The 18,024-nt window shown below is 34.5% G+C and overlaps 1 protein-coding gene and 2 long non-coding RNA genes across 3 annotated transcripts; all 3 read left to right on the top strand.

The window, feature by feature from the left end:
- The first annotated feature begins 632 nt into the window (after positions 1-632).
- LOC103451173 (uncharacterized) lies at positions 633-1,147 on the top strand. The gene is made up of 3 exons (XR_531663.4): positions 633-693; positions 784-857; positions 1,100-1,147. It is a non-coding gene; the product is annotated as an uncharacterized lncRNA (long non-coding RNA).
- A 4,231-nt stretch (positions 1,148-5,378) lies between these two features.
- On the top strand, positions 5,379-7,368 carry LOC103451178 (uncharacterized). The gene is made up of 4 exons (XR_531667.4): positions 5,379-5,702; positions 5,784-5,892; positions 6,472-6,519; positions 7,122-7,368. It is a non-coding gene; the product is annotated as an uncharacterized lncRNA (long non-coding RNA).
- Positions 7,369-14,141: 6,773 nt separating this feature from the next.
- Positions 14,142-16,113, top strand: LOC103451163 (trimethyltridecatetraene synthase-like). Its single transcript, XM_008390603.4, has 2 exons — positions 14,142-15,091; positions 15,263-16,113. Exons 1-2 carry the CDS (start codon positions 14,174-14,176, stop codon positions 15,887-15,889), a joined length of 1,545 nt encoding a protein of 514 aa, XP_008388825.2. The 5' UTR covers positions 14,142-14,173; the 3' UTR covers positions 15,890-16,113.
- Positions 16,114-18,024: the final 1,911 nt, after the last annotated feature.

Genomic DNA, 18,024 nt, shown 5'->3' with positions numbered 1-18,024 from the left:
GAAAAATCACAATTTAACGGTTATTTTAACTCCGATTTTGATGATTTTTTACATTTACACTCCTCGACCCTATAAGAATGCATTGAACAAATTCGATCTTCAATTTAAAATATTTACACTAGTGGATACCACAAAAATCTTATTTTATACTTAATGGAAGTGTAACATTAACTCTTAAGTGTTTATTTAATCTACCGTTTTGACGCGATACACATTCTATGAAACTGTTTTCAATGATCTAACCGTCAAACTTGTTTGTACACACTCCAAGATCACATACGTAAAAAATCACAAAAAACAAACATTTAGAGATTAGGTAACAAAACAAAAGTTTTCGACGGTTATAAACGAAAAATCACAATTTAACGGTTATTTTAGCTCCGATTTTGATGATTTTTTACACCTACACTCCTCGACCCTATAACAATGCATTGAACAAATTTGATCTTCAATTTAAAATATTTACACTATTGAATACCACAAAATCTTATTTTATACTTGATGGAGAAGTATAACATTAACTCTAAGTGTTGGTTTAATCTACCGTTTTGATACGATACGCATTCTACGAAACGTTTTTCAACGATCCAATATACGAAACGTTTTGATGCGATACGCATTCTACGATACGCATTCTGAGCGTGTCAATGCAGAGATGCTCAGGGATTTTTCACAGGAAGTTTATATATTGAGGTGCATCCATATACCTACTTATACTTGTTGATGACGGTTGTCATTTTCCATGCAGCGTTGTAAACTTCTTGATATCATGACATTTGGCAGGAAGATTCGGCACAAGAATGTTGTGCAATTTATAGGAGCATGTACACGACCTCCAAACCTATGCATTGTGACAGGTTTATCTGAGAGAATATATATATATACACTAATGATTCTCATGTGCACAAGTATCTTATTTCTTGAGTAGTCATGATTTCTATGGATGGGTGCCGTACTTTCATCTTTGTTATACCACGTCTAATTGGTTACAATTGAAGAGAATAGTGATATATTGATTGTCAACACTTACGAATTTTAATTTAATGCGATTTGAATTCACTGATGACCACCTTTTGATGCTCATGTTCCTGCTTATCAGAATTTATGTCCAAAGGAAGTGTATACGATTTTCTGCATAAGCACAGTGTTTAAGCTTCCAACTCTACTCAAAGTAGCAATTGTAGTCTCCAAGGGAATGAACTATTTGCACCAAAATAATATAATCCACAGGGATCTTAAGACTGCCAATCTTCTTATGGATGAACATGAAGTTAAATAATAAAATTTTCATTTCTGTCGGTTATAACCGTCATAATACTAAAATAATAACCGCTAGAAAGTAAAATAATAAAATAGTCAAATTCCGTCGGTTATAACCGACACCATGAACTTAAAACCGTTAGAATATGTCAAAAATATATTTTTTTTAAATTCAAAAATACTGTTGGTTATAACCGACATGATTTTTTTGATATCCGTCACTAAATATCCGCCAGGATTTTATGTCGGATATAACCGACAATATTTTTCTAATATCCGTCACTAATTAAATGATGTGTCGGATATAATTTATCCGACAAAATATTTATAATATCCGCCACTATTATCCGCCACCTAAAGCTAATATTGCAATAGTGAGAAGGGATAAGACAATTGGATTGGGTTCATGGGTTAAACTAGGTCAGAATACATATCAATAAATGATTTTTCTATCCGAAACCCTCACAATCAAAGATAAAAGTGTTTCTTGCTGCATAAGGAAGAGTGTACAATCCAAAAAATAAGTACCAGAAACAATACAGCACGAGATATTGCACTTTAACCTTTATTTTTGGTCTCGGAAACTTTTTAGTTTGATCATCTAAACCTTATGATTATTCCTCCATGTCATGTAGTATTATTCCTTCGTTCATGATAAATGTCTATTTATTTATCAGTATCATATACTCCAAGTCAAACATAAAGTTTTCGTCAACACATTATAACACTTGACTTAATAACGACACATTTACAGTGATTGTTACATTAAAAAATCCGCGCAAATGATTCTCATAAAAATTGGTCAATTTTGACCATAAAGCATTCATCTATGACTTATAGACCAGTTCACTTGTATTGCCTAGTGTTATCAAACTTTAGCTTATGCACTTTAAATTTCGTTTCTCATTCAAGTCCCTTTCAACTTGAATTCGACCATAATATTTTTGTTCAACATCATATTTATCATCGATAGATGAGTTTAAATTTCAAGATCTGTATAGTAAATAGGCACAAATATCAAAATTAAAATTCACCATACAGTAATAAATAGGTTAGTGAGTAAATATATGCACCCATGCTGCTAACTTGTTTGACCTTACACCAAATTATTGGAACGTTTGATCAAACATAGTTGGACAAGCTAATCCTTTTGTTTTTCTCTATTTCTTCACAAAAATACAAAATTAATATTCTTCTAATTTTTCTTTGATCAACAACGATATGAATAAATAGAAGAAAAAACACAAGGATCATCGTAAAAACAAGAAAAATAATAAATAATAACAAAAAACACTTTTATATCCAAGAAAAATCCAGTATTGCTGGGATTTGCTACACTTTTATATTCGTATTTATGAAAATAAACTGTACTATATTCAATCCATCTTATTTATTTTTGATACAAGTGATGTTTAACGCTAAATTCATCTCAAATATAAGGAGAAATATTTAAACTTTAATACGTAGATGAGAAAACACAAGCTCTAACCAACTTAATTACAACTTAATTAAGTCTTTCAACACATTTTGTTCTTATTTATAAATTGTATATGTTGAAGTTAAAGGAATATTGTTATAAAATTAAGGTGCATGGAGCTCCATCCAGGCATCCACCCACCCTTCCCAACCATCGATGTACAAAACATTTTGTCACCACCCTCATGTGTCCCGGTACGATGCACTGTCAAAAATCAGATGCCAAACATAAAGAAGAAACAAAACCAAGATGACAAGAAGGATTTCTTTAAGACACCAACAGTTGGTAGGACGACAGCCGCTGTTGCCACGGCGGCGGCCGCTATGACCGCTTTCCTTCTCCTTGTGTCTCCGTCGCCGCTGGTTATGCTGCTTGGTGACTTTGTCTATGCTTTTATCCCTCCCCATTTTTTTCTCTCAAAAGTACTATCAATGCTAAATTTAACAAGAAAACGACCCAAAAGTTTAAAGGAAATATCTGGTAAAAATATACAAAAAACAAATCGTGTTTGTGATTCTGCGAATGCTTTTGGAAATAAAAAAGAGTTAAAAGAAAAAGCATACCATGATGATCTATGAGTTTCCAGTTATGGTGTGAGCTAGGTTTTATAACTTGATTTTTTCAATTTTTGTTAATTTAATTAGGTGGTTTCTGGGGATAGTGGAAGCAGCTCCGGGGAAATTAAGAGGCGTGCGCGTCTGAATTCTACTCGGCTTCCGGCTAATCCAATCCACGAGTTATGCAAATTTGCGAATGGTCGGAGTTTGGAGTTTTCTGAAGGCTTTTGGCTAAAATAGTGGTTTGGTATATCTCTTTACTTTGGTTATTCCGTGAAAAAAAAACTATTAATATTCTCATTAAATAGTCACTGAACGATCACGTGATTACCGTTTAAAGGATATTTTGGTTAAACCAACTCATCTGATTAACGAGGATACTGACAAATTTTTTACGAAATGACCAAAATAAGTTACAGTTGAAAAACTCAATAACCACTTCTATCAATTTTTATTGTAAAGACCAAAATGAAGAATTAGGTTCCCAATCTCATAGAATATTAGACACGTCTAAACGAACTTTTTCTTTTTAGGAAAACTAATGAAAAAAGTTTCAAAACTTTGAATATTAACAAAAAATCATGTACTTATTTAATGGTTATGACAAAGCCTAACTCTAAATCAGTCCAATTAAAATGACCCAAAGATTGAATTTCCAATTTTACCCCTGACAGCAACACAACACGTCGTCCCTCCCTCCTCCTACTTCTGTTGCATTTCCTCCGTTCATATAAAAAGTACAAAAGTATTCTCCAAAAAATAAAAATAAAAATAAAATAAAAAAGACAAAAGTTGATTTTTCCTACCTCTGCTGCATATCCTCCATTCATATAAAAATGACAAAAGTTGATTTTTTTGTTAAGCTTTACATTTCATTGTTACTCATGGTGGAATTGAAGCGGCGCTCCCGGAAAGAGAGAGATCGAGAGAAGATGAGATAGAGGATGTGCTTCCCGTGGAGAGAGAGATCGAGAGAAGATGAGATAGAGGATGCGCTCCCTGCGGAGAGAGAGATCGAGAAAAGATGAGATAGAAACCTCATTTGCCCTCTGCAATTTCTGAAATTGTAATGAAAGTTTGATGGACGCCATCTCTCTTCTTGGAGAGATTTTTTAGTGTGACCGGCACACGAAGTGGTACACCACGTGTCATTATACAAATGGTAGGATATGTGTGTTAAAAAGTTAATAACTTAAAAAATAAACAATTTCACCACTTACATAAAAACATGTAGTGTACCACCCATGTTCCCGTCACAATAAAAAATTGCATCTTTCCTTGGAGAAGAAGGTGGGTGGGCGGGTCCCTTATAACTTTTAATTTAGTTTTATTTTTAAAATGGTTTTTTAATATTTAATTAATTTTTTTCCCACATCATAAACACATGTAAGTTTTATATTTGTCATGTCATCACTTAATGATCAAAACTGAATAACACACATTGTTTCTCATGGTTCTAAAAGATGTTAGGTGCTAGTCGAATGGAAGTCTAGGCAAATATAAGTAAATTTATTATTTATTTTTAGTACTTTGGTGAATTTGATAGAATGAAATGAAAATTTAAATAATTACAACTCCATAGTACTTTAAGAAATATGTTATAGAAATCATATGAATTTATTGTAAATTTAAAACAAAATGAAAGTGTAAAACATATGATGTAAAAAGCATTTGAACAACTATATATATATATATATGTATGTATGTATGTATGTATGTATGTATTTTTTTAAAGAGAGAGCTAAATGATGTGACGCATAAAGGGTGAGAGGTGGGGCACCACATAATTTCTTAAAACATGTAGGGATGCTAGATGTTCCAATTTCATTGGAAAACAATTTAATAAAAAATTAAATATGAGAGTGAAGAGAGAGAAACTTTTATTCTTCTCTTTTTCAATTATGGAAAGTTACATTCGAGCGTGTTGGGCCTTGTAACTCAGCCTGTGTATAATTTAGGGCTTTTGTCTTTGTTAAACCCCGTCCCAAAATATGTAATTTCGTTTTAACGAAAATAATGAAGTTACGAATTCGCCCCCTTATCCTTCTACCCTATCCAGATTTCCCATCCCTTTTTAGATGCTTGTTATCATTTTTATAACTTCTCTTCCTTTTTCTGCCTGTCATGTGGCAACACCCCATCTCCTTCTCTCTTTCTCCCCCCCCCCCCCCCCGAGTCAACACACACTCTTTCTCTTTCAACTCTCACTCTCATCTCTCCTTCTTATAGATCTCTCTCTCGCGGACCCTTTTCTTTTTCCCTTCCTGGCGACATACAACCACCCACACATACACCATCATCACCATTTGTTGGCAGTGACGACGACCCTCGACCTTGACCAAACACCCAACTCTCCCTTTCTCATTCCCTACACCGTTGCAGTCACGGTGCAAGCTCTTCCGACAAAGGTAAGTCGAAATCACCCTTCAATCTCTTTCCCTCGTAGTCTAGACTTCTTAATTATTAAATGGAAAATGGTTTTGGTGAAGGTTTGAGCACGAAAATAGCTCAGGGAAGCAGTTTTCAATTTTCCAGCAAGAGACCATAAATTGCAGGCAATTTTCTAGCTAATCCCAACCTCGACACAACCTCATCTTGGTACAACTCGGATCTCTACTATTTTATCTTCAATTTGGCTTTAGAATGATCATTTTTGGTTGAGTTTCAACCCCTAATCGAAATCGGGGGAATTTTTCGATCAGATTCCAGCTTTCTCTTCTAATGGGCCCAACCCTTTTAGCCTAAACCCCAAACCCTATGTCACTTAGGCCTTTGGGCCATTTAGGACTCGAGCCTTAGGCCCCCCAAGACCCAAGCCCTTTAGAACCCTCAGACCACCGTTTGAACTCGGGCATTCAGCCCGTTGGACTCCAAACTTAACCCATTAAACCCAGGCCTCTGGGCCATAGAACTCGGCCTAGTTGTGAAGCCCAGGCCCATCAAACCCAAGCCCAAACCCCATGCCCGTTTGACCCGGTCCGTGATCCGACCCAGTTGACCTGATCTGACCATTTGACCGTTGACCCGTCAACGTTGAATTTTTGTTGACTTTTTTGGGTTTCGGTTGGGACCTCCCCTAGGCTAATTTTGACGTCCTGGATCCGTTTTTTTATGTTCGTTTTCTGAAATTCAATCATTTGAGTAGAGTTTTATTAATTGGACCATTTATGTGCTTAGGTGCAATTATCGACGACGGAGTATCTGTGAGTGGACCCATTCTAAAATGTATGTTTTAATAGTAGAAATGCATACATAAAAATCATGATTTAATGGTTACGTTTTATGAGTAAATTAGATTCACACTTTATGATTATCATGCTTACTGAGAATATTTTGGAATACCAAACTTTATCGAACTTATGTTCTTTGTAGTATATATGATGGATGACTATATACTATTTATGAACATGTTTTTACACTCTTTGTAGTATATACGATGGATGACTATAAACTACGAAGTGGTTTTGAGATATACGCATTTGTGTTGGAAAGATTATATTAAATGTTTTGTGCCTATCTAGTGGTCACTATATATGTCTTCAGATGGGTGATGTAGGAGCCTATGGGCGATTGATACTTGTGAAGGAACTGTTCTGAAGGAAGAGTTCTATGTGCCTTCGGGCAATACTGATAGCACTAGTTAGCACACTATACACGACATATGTTTTCTGAAAAGTTTTATGGCATGCTAGGATTTTCGGAAAATCTATTACATATTATGCTACCGAGTTTTCATAAAACTTGGGGGGTTAGTATGTTGATAACTGTTTCAGTATTATATGTATATATCAACTTGGTCCACTCATGTTTGTTTTGCGCCCCCTCAGGACATAAGAACGAGGCGTACGATATGAGCTACAAGGCATTCTCTTACCAGTGATATCATATCATCCTCTCTGCTTTGACATCTATTGTAATATCACCTCTCTATTTTATCTTCTGCTTGTATTCTGGATTAGTTGTATGCTCTGAACATGTCATTGTTGGCAATTGAATATTATTATATTATTTTAGTAGCTTGTATTTAATTATTACATTGATATTTATGTGCGAAATTTAGATGCATGTTTCACATGTTCTCAGCATATGCATTCATTAAATGGTTTGCGTCACCCTCGGGTGTTAGCCAACACGTGGCCATCCCGATGTTCCTCGGACATCAAGATTGAGGCGTGTCAGCCCTTATGGTTAAATTTAAAGAGTTTTTTGTTAAACAATATTTTAGGTAGGTTTTTTGTTAAAATAATCTTCATCCAAGCCCTTTTTATTAAAGCTCTATTTTTTTTTGTGTGATAAATATATCATTATTACACACGGCTAAAAGAATTTTTTTGAAGGGAAATTTTATTTGAACCCATATAACATCTTTCTACACCAAATTTACTCTTCAAACCCTTATTATTTTTAATTAAAGAATTAATATCTCTTTAAACCCAAAATTATTACCTAAATTACCCTCCCAAATCCAATTAAAAATGTAATTTATCTTTACACCCATTTAAAAAATAAAATCCAAAATTAATTAATTTGGTGAAGCTTCTACTTGTTTATGAATCTTCCATATACCTAACACTTTTCAATTTCTTGTTTTCTTGGTATTCATGTACCCTTGATTTTATTTGCATGTAGGAATAATAGATTTTCTTGAGCAGAAGAAGATGCTTCAAAGGTTGTGTATTCAAAGAAACTTGAAATAAAAAATATTTTGGGTCCTTTGTCTCCCCTCCCACCTTGAGCTCTTTGAAACAGAGCTTTTAGCCCTTTGTCTCCTCTTAAGCTTTTAGCTAGTGGCTAAGCTTTTTAAAATTTCTTTCTGAAATTTTTCTATCAATTGCTTCACTGCATCTTATTTGATTTTTTTGTTAAGTTTCAAATTTCCAACCGGAGCTCTTTTACAAGACTATGGCATCTCCTATGTGTGCATCTTATTTAATCTTTTTTGTATAATCTTCCTAGTAAAGCAAATGCCCCTCAATTTTCACGGGCTATCAACTTATTCATGAAAGGTCAGTGATAGCATGGTAACTAATGGTTGCTTAATATGGGAGGACAAACTAATATGGCAACAAATTGTAATGCCAAAGAAACAATTTTTTCTTTCTAATATGCCAAACAAATTATTAATACTTCAACCTTCCATAGAAAGGGTTTAGTAACCAAGAAATTTGGTGTCTGCAACAAATTCTTAATACTTTCACTGCGATTGTTGCAGATAGGATTTCGTATCAAGTAAATTTGGTGTCTGCAACATCTTTTGTAACATCTGCACTATTTCCCATAGAAAGTTTATCAAACTATGCGCAACCTGGATTGACGAAAAAAATGAAACCCAAATACTCATTTTCTAAACTCTAAAAAATTGAAATCAAACGATTTTTTTTTTTTTCACAAATTGATTTATACCTTAGGAGTATTCAAAACTTCAAAATCACCATCTATCGATAAAAAAAAAAACTTGTTTTTTTCTATAAGAGCTATTAGGGTTTTAGCCGGAATGAACATAGAATAAATAAGGAATGATGGTGGGTTTAATTATAGGGTGTGAGTTTATTGATAAATTTAAGTTTTATTATTAATTTTATATTGTATTTGATTGTAATTATACAATATGATAAAAAAGATAATTAACATTTAAAATTTAAGTTAAGTGTAGAAAGAAGTTATGTGAGTTCAAATAAAATTTCCCTTTTTTGAACGAGCATGTTTTTTTTTTTTTGAATGAGCATGTTGAGTAGGACTTTAATTTGCTTCATTATTGGGCTTCCAGGTTTTAAATTATCATTGGGTATTTTTTTTGGGTGAATATCATTGGGTATTTTTGGGCTTATGGATGGCTGGACACACTTTGTTTTTGTTATATTGGGAAATTAGGACTTTCAAGTTTCAACAATTAGAATTTGTAGCAGGATGAGTTTTTTTTTTTTGTTTTTTTTTTTTAAACAAATGATAGTATCTACACTAAGATAATGAAAATTTTAGTTAAATCTCACTGAGGATTAGCCATAACATGCAGTAGGATATATAGTTTTTTGCACTTTATTTTTTGGGATATAATAAAAGTCAACGAAGAATAAGGGACATGAGAAATAAAAGAAGCGCAGGAGGATAAATCATGAGTGTGAAAATCATAACCCTTTGTAATGCAATATTTCTTTCAACACTGGTTTTAGAGCTTCTAGTGTTTTTGTGATGTGGCCACTTTTTAGCCTCATACATTACTTTTATTGGGATGAAGCCCAAGTTTGTAGTTGTTTTTATGGTGTGTAGAAAAGAACTATTACTTGTGTTATGTTTTATAAGTAGTGTTCTAAAAATCACCACTAATGTTGTTTAGGCGTTAAGCGGCTGGTCACAATTCCAATTTATTTTTAGGCGTTTGAAAATTAAGAAACGACACCTAATTTTCTAGGCTTTTGAAAACTAAGAAAGGGTGCCTAGGCAGGCAAGGCGCCATTCTAGCTCATCTAGACTTGCCTAAGCACCTGCCTATGTCACAACTCTTACTTAGATAAAAGATAAATAACTTTTATTTTGCATTTATTTTTTTAATAAATTGGAAGTGACTTGTTGAATACTTGGTGCACACTCATTATATGTTTGTTCCCTATGTTTTTAGTATGATCTAATACTTTATAATCTATATGTAATTATACTTTGCAATTTATATATCCAAGTACAATTATGTAATTTTCAAAGTATAAATAAACATTTATTTATATGTTATATATTAAATTTCACTAAAATTATTATAAAAAAAAAAGCCTAGGTCCCTCTAAAATTATTATATTAATTTTCAAAACTGTCACGCCCCGGAACCAGAGTTGATGGGACCCCACACCCAATGCACGAATAAAAGTAAAATAAAACTAAAAACGTAAAACAAGAACTTCTTTTATACAAGTAACTATTACAAAATCCTACAAGAGTACAAAAAATAAGGAAAACTCTTAAATCCCTTGTCTAAAACAATCTCAGCTCGTCTAGCATCTGTCTTGTCAAATAACTCATTTGTAAAATAAAAAAGTGAGGGATGAGCAACAACCACGTCGCTCAGTGAGTAGAATATGTAATATGCCAGTCAAGCGATGTCATTTTAATCACTATAGAAAATACAATAATAATATCAAATCATTATGCACGTAGTGCCATATCACATCATCCATTTACGTGTTTATTATATCCTTCATAAATAGTAACTCACCACGTGACTCCTATTGGTCATTCTGCCCTAATGTCTCTGTGTGCAGTTTACATTTATCCCTCGGATTAATGCAACACTAAAGTTCTCATGCTCCATGAACAATTCCAAATATCCACATATACTATATTAATAATTCCGAAAGCATTTCCACCAATCCAACATGCTTGAATTGAAATAGAGATATTTGAAAATAAATATAAATTGTATCACATTACAAAAGTCACTCATCTTGATAATTCGAGCTTTGACAAGACAACCCATCTAAAAATCTCCAGAACTTAAGCTTACATGCATATTGACTAACTCCTTTGCATGATAACAAAGGAGAGCATTTGCTCTCTTACTTAGAAAAAACTCACAAGTCTTGGCCTCTTTGTGCATGCAGAAGAATGAGAGAGTTTGAGGGAAAGAGAGATGTAAAATAGAGAGACGAAGTGGGATGGCAGAAAATCAGGGCCGACCCTAGCCCAGAGCAGCCAGGGCGACATCACGGGGCCCCAAAAAATCAAGGGCACACAAATATTTAATTTCTATTGTTATAAAGTTATGTCCAGTAAGCATATAAAATATAAAACTGGATTATTTGTCATAATTTGTTATTTGCAGCAGTGTTTCACTGATTTCTTGCAATGGAAAAGAACACGGTTCGAATCTCAAAACTGACCCCTTTGCTTTATGAATGATTTGATCTTTGGTTTAAATAAGTAGCTATATTTATAAGGAAAACTAATGAAAAGGGTTTGAAAACTTTGAGTTTTAATGATAAGGACAAAATAAAGGGTAAAGTGAATAGTACCTGGATTGACTTTTTAGTGTAAAAATGTGGTTTTTCGTTAAAGTGAACAGTACCGGGTGCTTTTCGTTAAAGTTCCCATATTTCTATACGTACCTTTGACAAAAGTGGTTTTACAAATTCCTTTTCAATTAATTACCACCCTTCGGCAAATAATAATAATAATATAATAATAATAGCCACCTAGGTTCAGATCAAACTGAGGGCCTTTTTCTTTTTAGCAGTGATGTTCTGTTTCAATATAATGTTAAGGTTTAGTGTTACTTTTATTTCTTATCCAAGAACAAATGAGTTATATTTTTAAATAACATATATGTGGTACTTGGTTTTTCAATAATTTGTTTGGTTCATTCATTGTTTATAACATTATATATAAAAATTAGAGATAGTAAAGTATGACAATTCTTATGATGTCCCAAGGGACGGTAAATTAGAAAATTATCCCCATAACTATAAGTTTTATACAAAAACACCTGTTATACTTTAATTGATTTTTGCTTGTGAAATATTTGTGTACCCTTATCTAATTACAAACTAACGTGTAATGTTATAGCTTAGATGTGAAATTTATATTTTCTTCACTTATAAGTAGGATGTCTTAGGTTTGAGTCTTTTAAATAATAAGTTAGATACCAAATTATAACTAACCCATCTTATTGCTTAGCATAATCTCTTACACCCCGCTATCATTTTATCAAAGAAAAGTTATATTGGCATGCACAAATACGAACACTAAAACAATTGAATTTTGTTTCTTACGTGGGGTTATACTAGAACACTTTTTTTGATATTGTGCCTCAAAAATCTCTAAGACCAGCACTGCAGAAAATATAAATAGAAGGGGAAGAGTTGAGTGGAAGTCAGTGAGAAGAGAGAGTAAGGAAGAATATTATATTGGTTGAGTGGATAGGCAGAGACTGTGTGTGTGGTTCGGCTGAAAATGGGGAAAAAGGAGGAGAGGTAGCGTGTGAGAGAGAAAATGTATGATGATTGTGTTGGCTTTTGGTAATAAAACAATAGGAAAAAATGATTGTGTTGGCTTTTGGTAATAAAACAATAGGAAAAATGATTGTTATGAGGAATGCTTTATGTATAGGCCCGTGATAGAAGTGAAAGAGATTTTTTAGTGTGACCGTTATATAAGATTGTACATTACATGTTTCTAAATAAATGCTGGATTATGTATGTTAAAATATTAATAACTTAAAAATTAAAATTTTACACAACTTACATAAAAATACTTGATGTACCATCTGTATTTTCGTAACAGAAACCTAACCAAAAAGGGGTTCTCACAGTCACAGAAATGATCCGGTGATGATCATGTTTGATGCTTAAAAAGGTTTGTACAAATCACATCACCTAGCACAAAGGACTTGAACGTACAACGTACCCAAGCCTATTGCATGTTAATATTTTTCAGAATTATAATGTAGCATTCATGTTAATATTTTTGTAGTGTTGTGATAAAATATTGAAACTATTATTGACACACTCAAATTTTGATTAGGCACTTCTCATATAAGTATTTTTATTTTTACTATAAAAGATTTAAAGTTTATAATTAATTTTTTAAGGAATGGATGTGTGACATCACTTTTTTACATAATTTTTTATATAAGTTTTTGTGAAGTCCACTTTGTAATTTAAATCGTCTATCTTTTAGGTATTCACTCAAAAGTCATGTCTACAAAAAATGTCTAATTCTAAAACCATATGACTATTTGATTAAGGGTTTAGGGGTTCTTTGTGAAACCGTATTTGTTTACAAATGAATATCTTAATGATTTTTTATTTACCTAAAATTAGGGTTGTTCTACAAATACTTGGGGGAAAAAGTAATATCACACATCCACGCACATTTCTAAAATGCCAGTAATAATTTATGAGGAGCAGAGGTGGAGAATGAATCTTTGGCGAGTCGCTTATCCTATATTTGTAAGGAAAACTAATGAAAATGGCTTGAAAACTTTGAGTTTTAATGATAAAGACAAAATAAAGGGTAAAATGAATAGTACTAGGATTGACTTTTTAGTGTAAAAATATGGTTTTTCGTTAAAGTGAACAGTACCGGATGCTTTTCGATAAAATTCCCATATTTGTACCCACCCCAATATCTGTCACTGTTTGCAACGAGATAGGTGTGTGAAAAAAAAAAAAATTCTGCAAATATTTTGGCAGTCATTTTCAAAACACCATCTCTGGAACCATCTCCATTACCAAAAGTCGTGTATTTTTGAAAAATTATTTCCTGCGAATCTTCCGCATCCGTTAAACAACATAAACGTTTTAAATGATCTGGCGCGGTTTTAGGGTAAAGTTAAAATCGAAACTCAAATTATTTCAGTTGGGTTCGATTTTAGGGTAACAAATTGAAATGGGAGCAAATCATTTAATTTTGATTCGGTTTAGTTTCAAACGGTTTTAGTTTCGGTTTGTGCTTTAGTTGTAGGCTCAATAAAAAAATTGACTTTAATACAAGTATTCAACAACATCCAAACAAACTCAAAAGTTCAAAATCTAGTCATCTACAAACGAAATGATTTATGCCATTAATAATACTCAATTAACAAAAAAAACTTATGATGATCACCATACTAAAATTCAACTTGAAACAAAGTTCAACATCAAAATTTCTTATGGCATACTAGTACAACTCAATTAGATCTTGAATGATTTTTAATTAAAATTCCAAACAGTTAAAAATTATAAAATATCTTTTACTTGAGAGCTCCATAGATATTTTAGATTATTCGGTGAATCTTCTGCATCCATTAAACAGCATAGCGTTTTTAATTCTGATATCAACTAACCATCTACCACGTACTTCACCTATATAAGACCACAACTCTTAACCGTTCACCATTGCAGCCACAATCCACACAATGGAGTATTTTTCTTGTGCTGTAATTTTAACCTTCGCATGCCTCGCCACTCTGGCTCTTGTCTCAAAAACCTTGTTTCCCCAACTCAAGAAACGAAAATTTCCACCAGGTCCCAAACCCTGGCCTATTATTGGAAACCTCAACCTCATTGGTCCTCTCCCACATCAATCCCTTCACAAATTATCCCAAACTTATGGACCTATAATGCAACTCAGGTTTGGCTCCCGCCCAGTTGTAGTTGCCACGTCTCCAGAAATGGCTAAACAATTTTTGAAGACACATGATCATGTGTTTTCCTCTAGGCCTCAAACTGCAGCAGGCAAGTACCTCACCTATGACTACCAAAATGTCACTTGGTCACCTTACGGTCCATATTGGCGTCAAGGCCGGAAAATCTTCCTCTACGAGTTGTTTAGTTCCAAAAGACTAGAGTCCTTTGAGTACATTCGAGCCGACGAAATTCGCGCTTTTACATCGCGACTCTGTGCCATCGCCAAGTCAGGTAACCCAATTGTGCTCAAAGAGCATCTGTCACGCCTTAATCTTAGCATTATGAGCAGAACTGTGTTGGGTAAGGATTATTTTAGCGTGGCCGAATACGAGGGCTCTATAATGTCACTCAAAGAATTTCAGGACATGATAGATGAGTTGTTTGTGCTTAGTGGGGTGTTTAACATTGGGGATTGGATACCATGGCTTAATTTCTTGGACTTGCAAGGATACATAAAGAGAATGAAGGCCATAAAGAAAAAAGTCGATCGGTTTTATGATTTTGTGCTCAACGAACACAAGGCGCAGAAGGAAGGAGTGGAGGAATTTGTGCCTAAGGACATGGTGGATTTACTACTGCAGCTGGTTGATGGTTCAAATGATCTTGAAGTTAAACTCAACTATGACAGTATCAAGGCATTCACTCAGGTATATATCATAAATGATCCCAAATCTATTCAATTGTTAATATTTGTAAGATATGTACACATCATACACGCATTCTATACACTTACGTACATATTTATCACGTTTAATATATATTTCTCGTATTCGACTAACCATCTATAAAACATAATTGTTCATTGCAATTTAAACCAGGACTTAATAGCTGGAGGCACTGATACCTCTGCAACAAATTTAGAGTGGGCAATGTCTGAGCTCATAAAACAACCAAACCTCATAAAAAAGGCAACAGAAGAACTTGACAGAGTGATCGGGAGAGAGAGATGGGTAGAAGAGAAAGACCTAGCACAACTTCCTTACATCGATGCGATCATGAAAGAGACAATGAGGAGGCATCCTGCGGTTGTAATTCTGCCACCACATTTAGCAGTTGAAAACTCCAACGTGGCAGGTTACGATGTTTGCAAAGGAACCATAGTTTTTGTGAACACGTGGAGCATGGGGAGAGACCCTAAACTGTGGGAAGAACCCGAAGAGTTCAGGCCAGAGAGGTTCTTAGGGAATACTGGGATTGATTTGCAGGGACAGAGTTTTGAATTGCTGCCGTTTGGGTCGGGGAGGAGGATGTGCCCTGGTTATAAGCTAGGGCTGAAGATGATAAGAACTTGCTTGGCTAACATGTTGCATGGGTTTAATTGGAAGTTGCCTGGGAATGTGAAAGTGGAAGATTTGGGTATGGAGGAAGCTTATGGATTGGTCACAACTCGGAAGTTCCCACTTGTTGCTGTTATGGAACCTCGGCTGCCAGTCCATCTTTATTAGTTATATTTGTACTTGGCAAGGTACTCGTATCTTTGTTAGTTAAGAGCATTCATTTTAGTACTTGAGATTTGGAGCTTGATTTGGACTTGTACAACTCTGTTGGTTAAGAGTGTTAACCTGTGCACTTGCGTGAGAAAACACTCCTCATTACTCTCACATCCCTGAAATCGTTTGTATCAACAACATAGTTATGTTTAATTCTGAAAGTATCCCTCCTTTATTTATATTATCTGTGTAGTGTTCGTTTTTATTCTTACGAATATTAGTGTAGTGAGTTTGATTGATCCTCACTCCTGCAGTCCTTTATATTCCCCATACTTTACCATCAAGTGAGTTTAATTGAATATTATTCTTATTTATTCTCATACTTCCCCATCAAGTGGTCGTCCAGGAGTGGTTATCGGGCATGACTAGAAATCATGTGGGCTTTTGCCCGTGCAGGTTAGAATCCTGCCGACCACGCATTTTTTCAAAGTTTTATTTATTTTTATATATGATTTCTGCTCCAATACCCTTCCAACGTTGGGAGAAAATAATGTCGACGTGTATGAATCATAAAAACTTACTTTTGTGTTGCTTGCCCATTTTTTTGTAGGTTCTAGGCTCAATGTTGTAGTTTTCATAGGGTAAATTACCTTTCTAATCAGTTGTAATTTCACTAAAAAATAAAGATAAATGTCGATGAGTGTGAGATATTTATTGAATGGTGTTAAGTCCGCACAACATTATTTACTTTTGTGTTGCTTGCCCATTTTTTGTTGGTTCTAGGCTCAATGTTGTAGTTTTCGTGGGGTCAATTACCTTTCTTATAAGTTATAATTTAAGCTAAAAAATAAGGAGAAATGTCGATGTGTGTGACGCGTGTGAGATATTTATTGAATGATGTCAAGTCCGACAACATTATTTTCTTTATAATTTGTATTTTTTCAATGTTTTTTTTTTAAAAATTTTTGTTACATATGATTTCTGCTACAATACCATTCCAACGTTGGGAGAAATTAATGTTGACGTGTATGTATCATAAAAACTTACTTTTGTGTCGCTTGCCCATTTTTTGTTGGTTCTAGGTTCAATATTATAGTTTTTATGGGGTAAATTACATTTCTAATCAGTTATAATTTCGCTAAATAATGAGGATAAATATCGACGCGTGTGAGATATTTATTGAATGGTGTTAAGTCCGCACAACATTATTTTCTTTTGTGTTGCTTGCCCATTTTTTGTTGGTTCTAGGCTCAATGTTGTAGTTTTCGTGGGGTAATTTGTCACATCCTAGACCGGGCCCCCACCACATCCCGGGCTCGACTCCGCCTTAGCACGATATTGTCTGTTTTGGGCCTCGACCACGCCCTCACGGTTTTGTTTCTAGGAACTCACACGAGAACCTCTCAGTGGGTCACCCATCATGGGATTGCTCTCGCGTGAACTCGCTTAACTTCGGAGTTCCGATGGAACCTGAAGCCAGTGAGCTTTTAAAAGGCCTCATGCTAGGTAGAGATGAGAATATACATATAAGGCTTACATGATCCACTCCCTTGGGCGATGTGGGATGTTACAATCCACCCCCCTTAGGGGCCCGACGTCCTCGTCGACACACTTCTGGCCAAAGATTAGCTCTGATACCAAATTGTCACATCCCGGCCCAGGCCCCCACCACATCCCTGGCTCGACTCCGCCGTAGCATGATATTGTCTGCTTTGGGCCCTGACCACGCCTTCATGGTTTTGTTTCTGGAAACTCACACGAGAACGTCTCAGTGGGTCACCTATCATGATATTGCTCTCGCGCGAATTCGCTTAATTTCAGAGTTCCGATGGAACCCAAAGCCAATGAGCTCCCAAAAGACCTTATGCTAGGTAGAGATGAGAATATACATATAAGGCTTACAAGATCCACTCCCCTGAACGATGTGGGATGTTACATAATTACCTTTCTAATCAGTTATAATTTCAGCTAAAAAATAAGGAGAAATGTCGACACGTGTGAGATACTTATTGAATGGTGTCAAGTTCGACAACATTATTTTCTTTATAATCTGAATGATTGCCAATGCTAGCCAAAAGAAAATTCTTATGATAGATAGTCTATTGTCGGATAGGCTCTAGTCCCCTTCAATTATCTCTTTGGTACAATTG

This window comes from Malus domestica, chromosome 02 (assembly GCF_042453785.1).
Source record: "Malus domestica chromosome 02, GDT2T_hap1".
NCBI classification, from domain to species: Eukaryota; Viridiplantae; Streptophyta; class Magnoliopsida; order Rosales; family Rosaceae; genus Malus; species Malus domestica.
Note: the sequence above shows the minus strand (reverse complement) of the source record. Positions and strands in the feature narration are given on the sequence as shown.

Coding starts and splice junctions, on each gene's coding strand:
- LOC103451163 (XM_008390603.4), top strand. CDS start 14,174: ATGGAGTATTTTTCTTGTGCTGTAATTTTAACCTTCGCATGCCTCGCC. Junction 15,092..15,262: donor GTATCAAGGCATTCACTCAG/GTATATATCATA, acceptor AATTTAAACCAG/GACTTAATAGCTGGAGGCAC.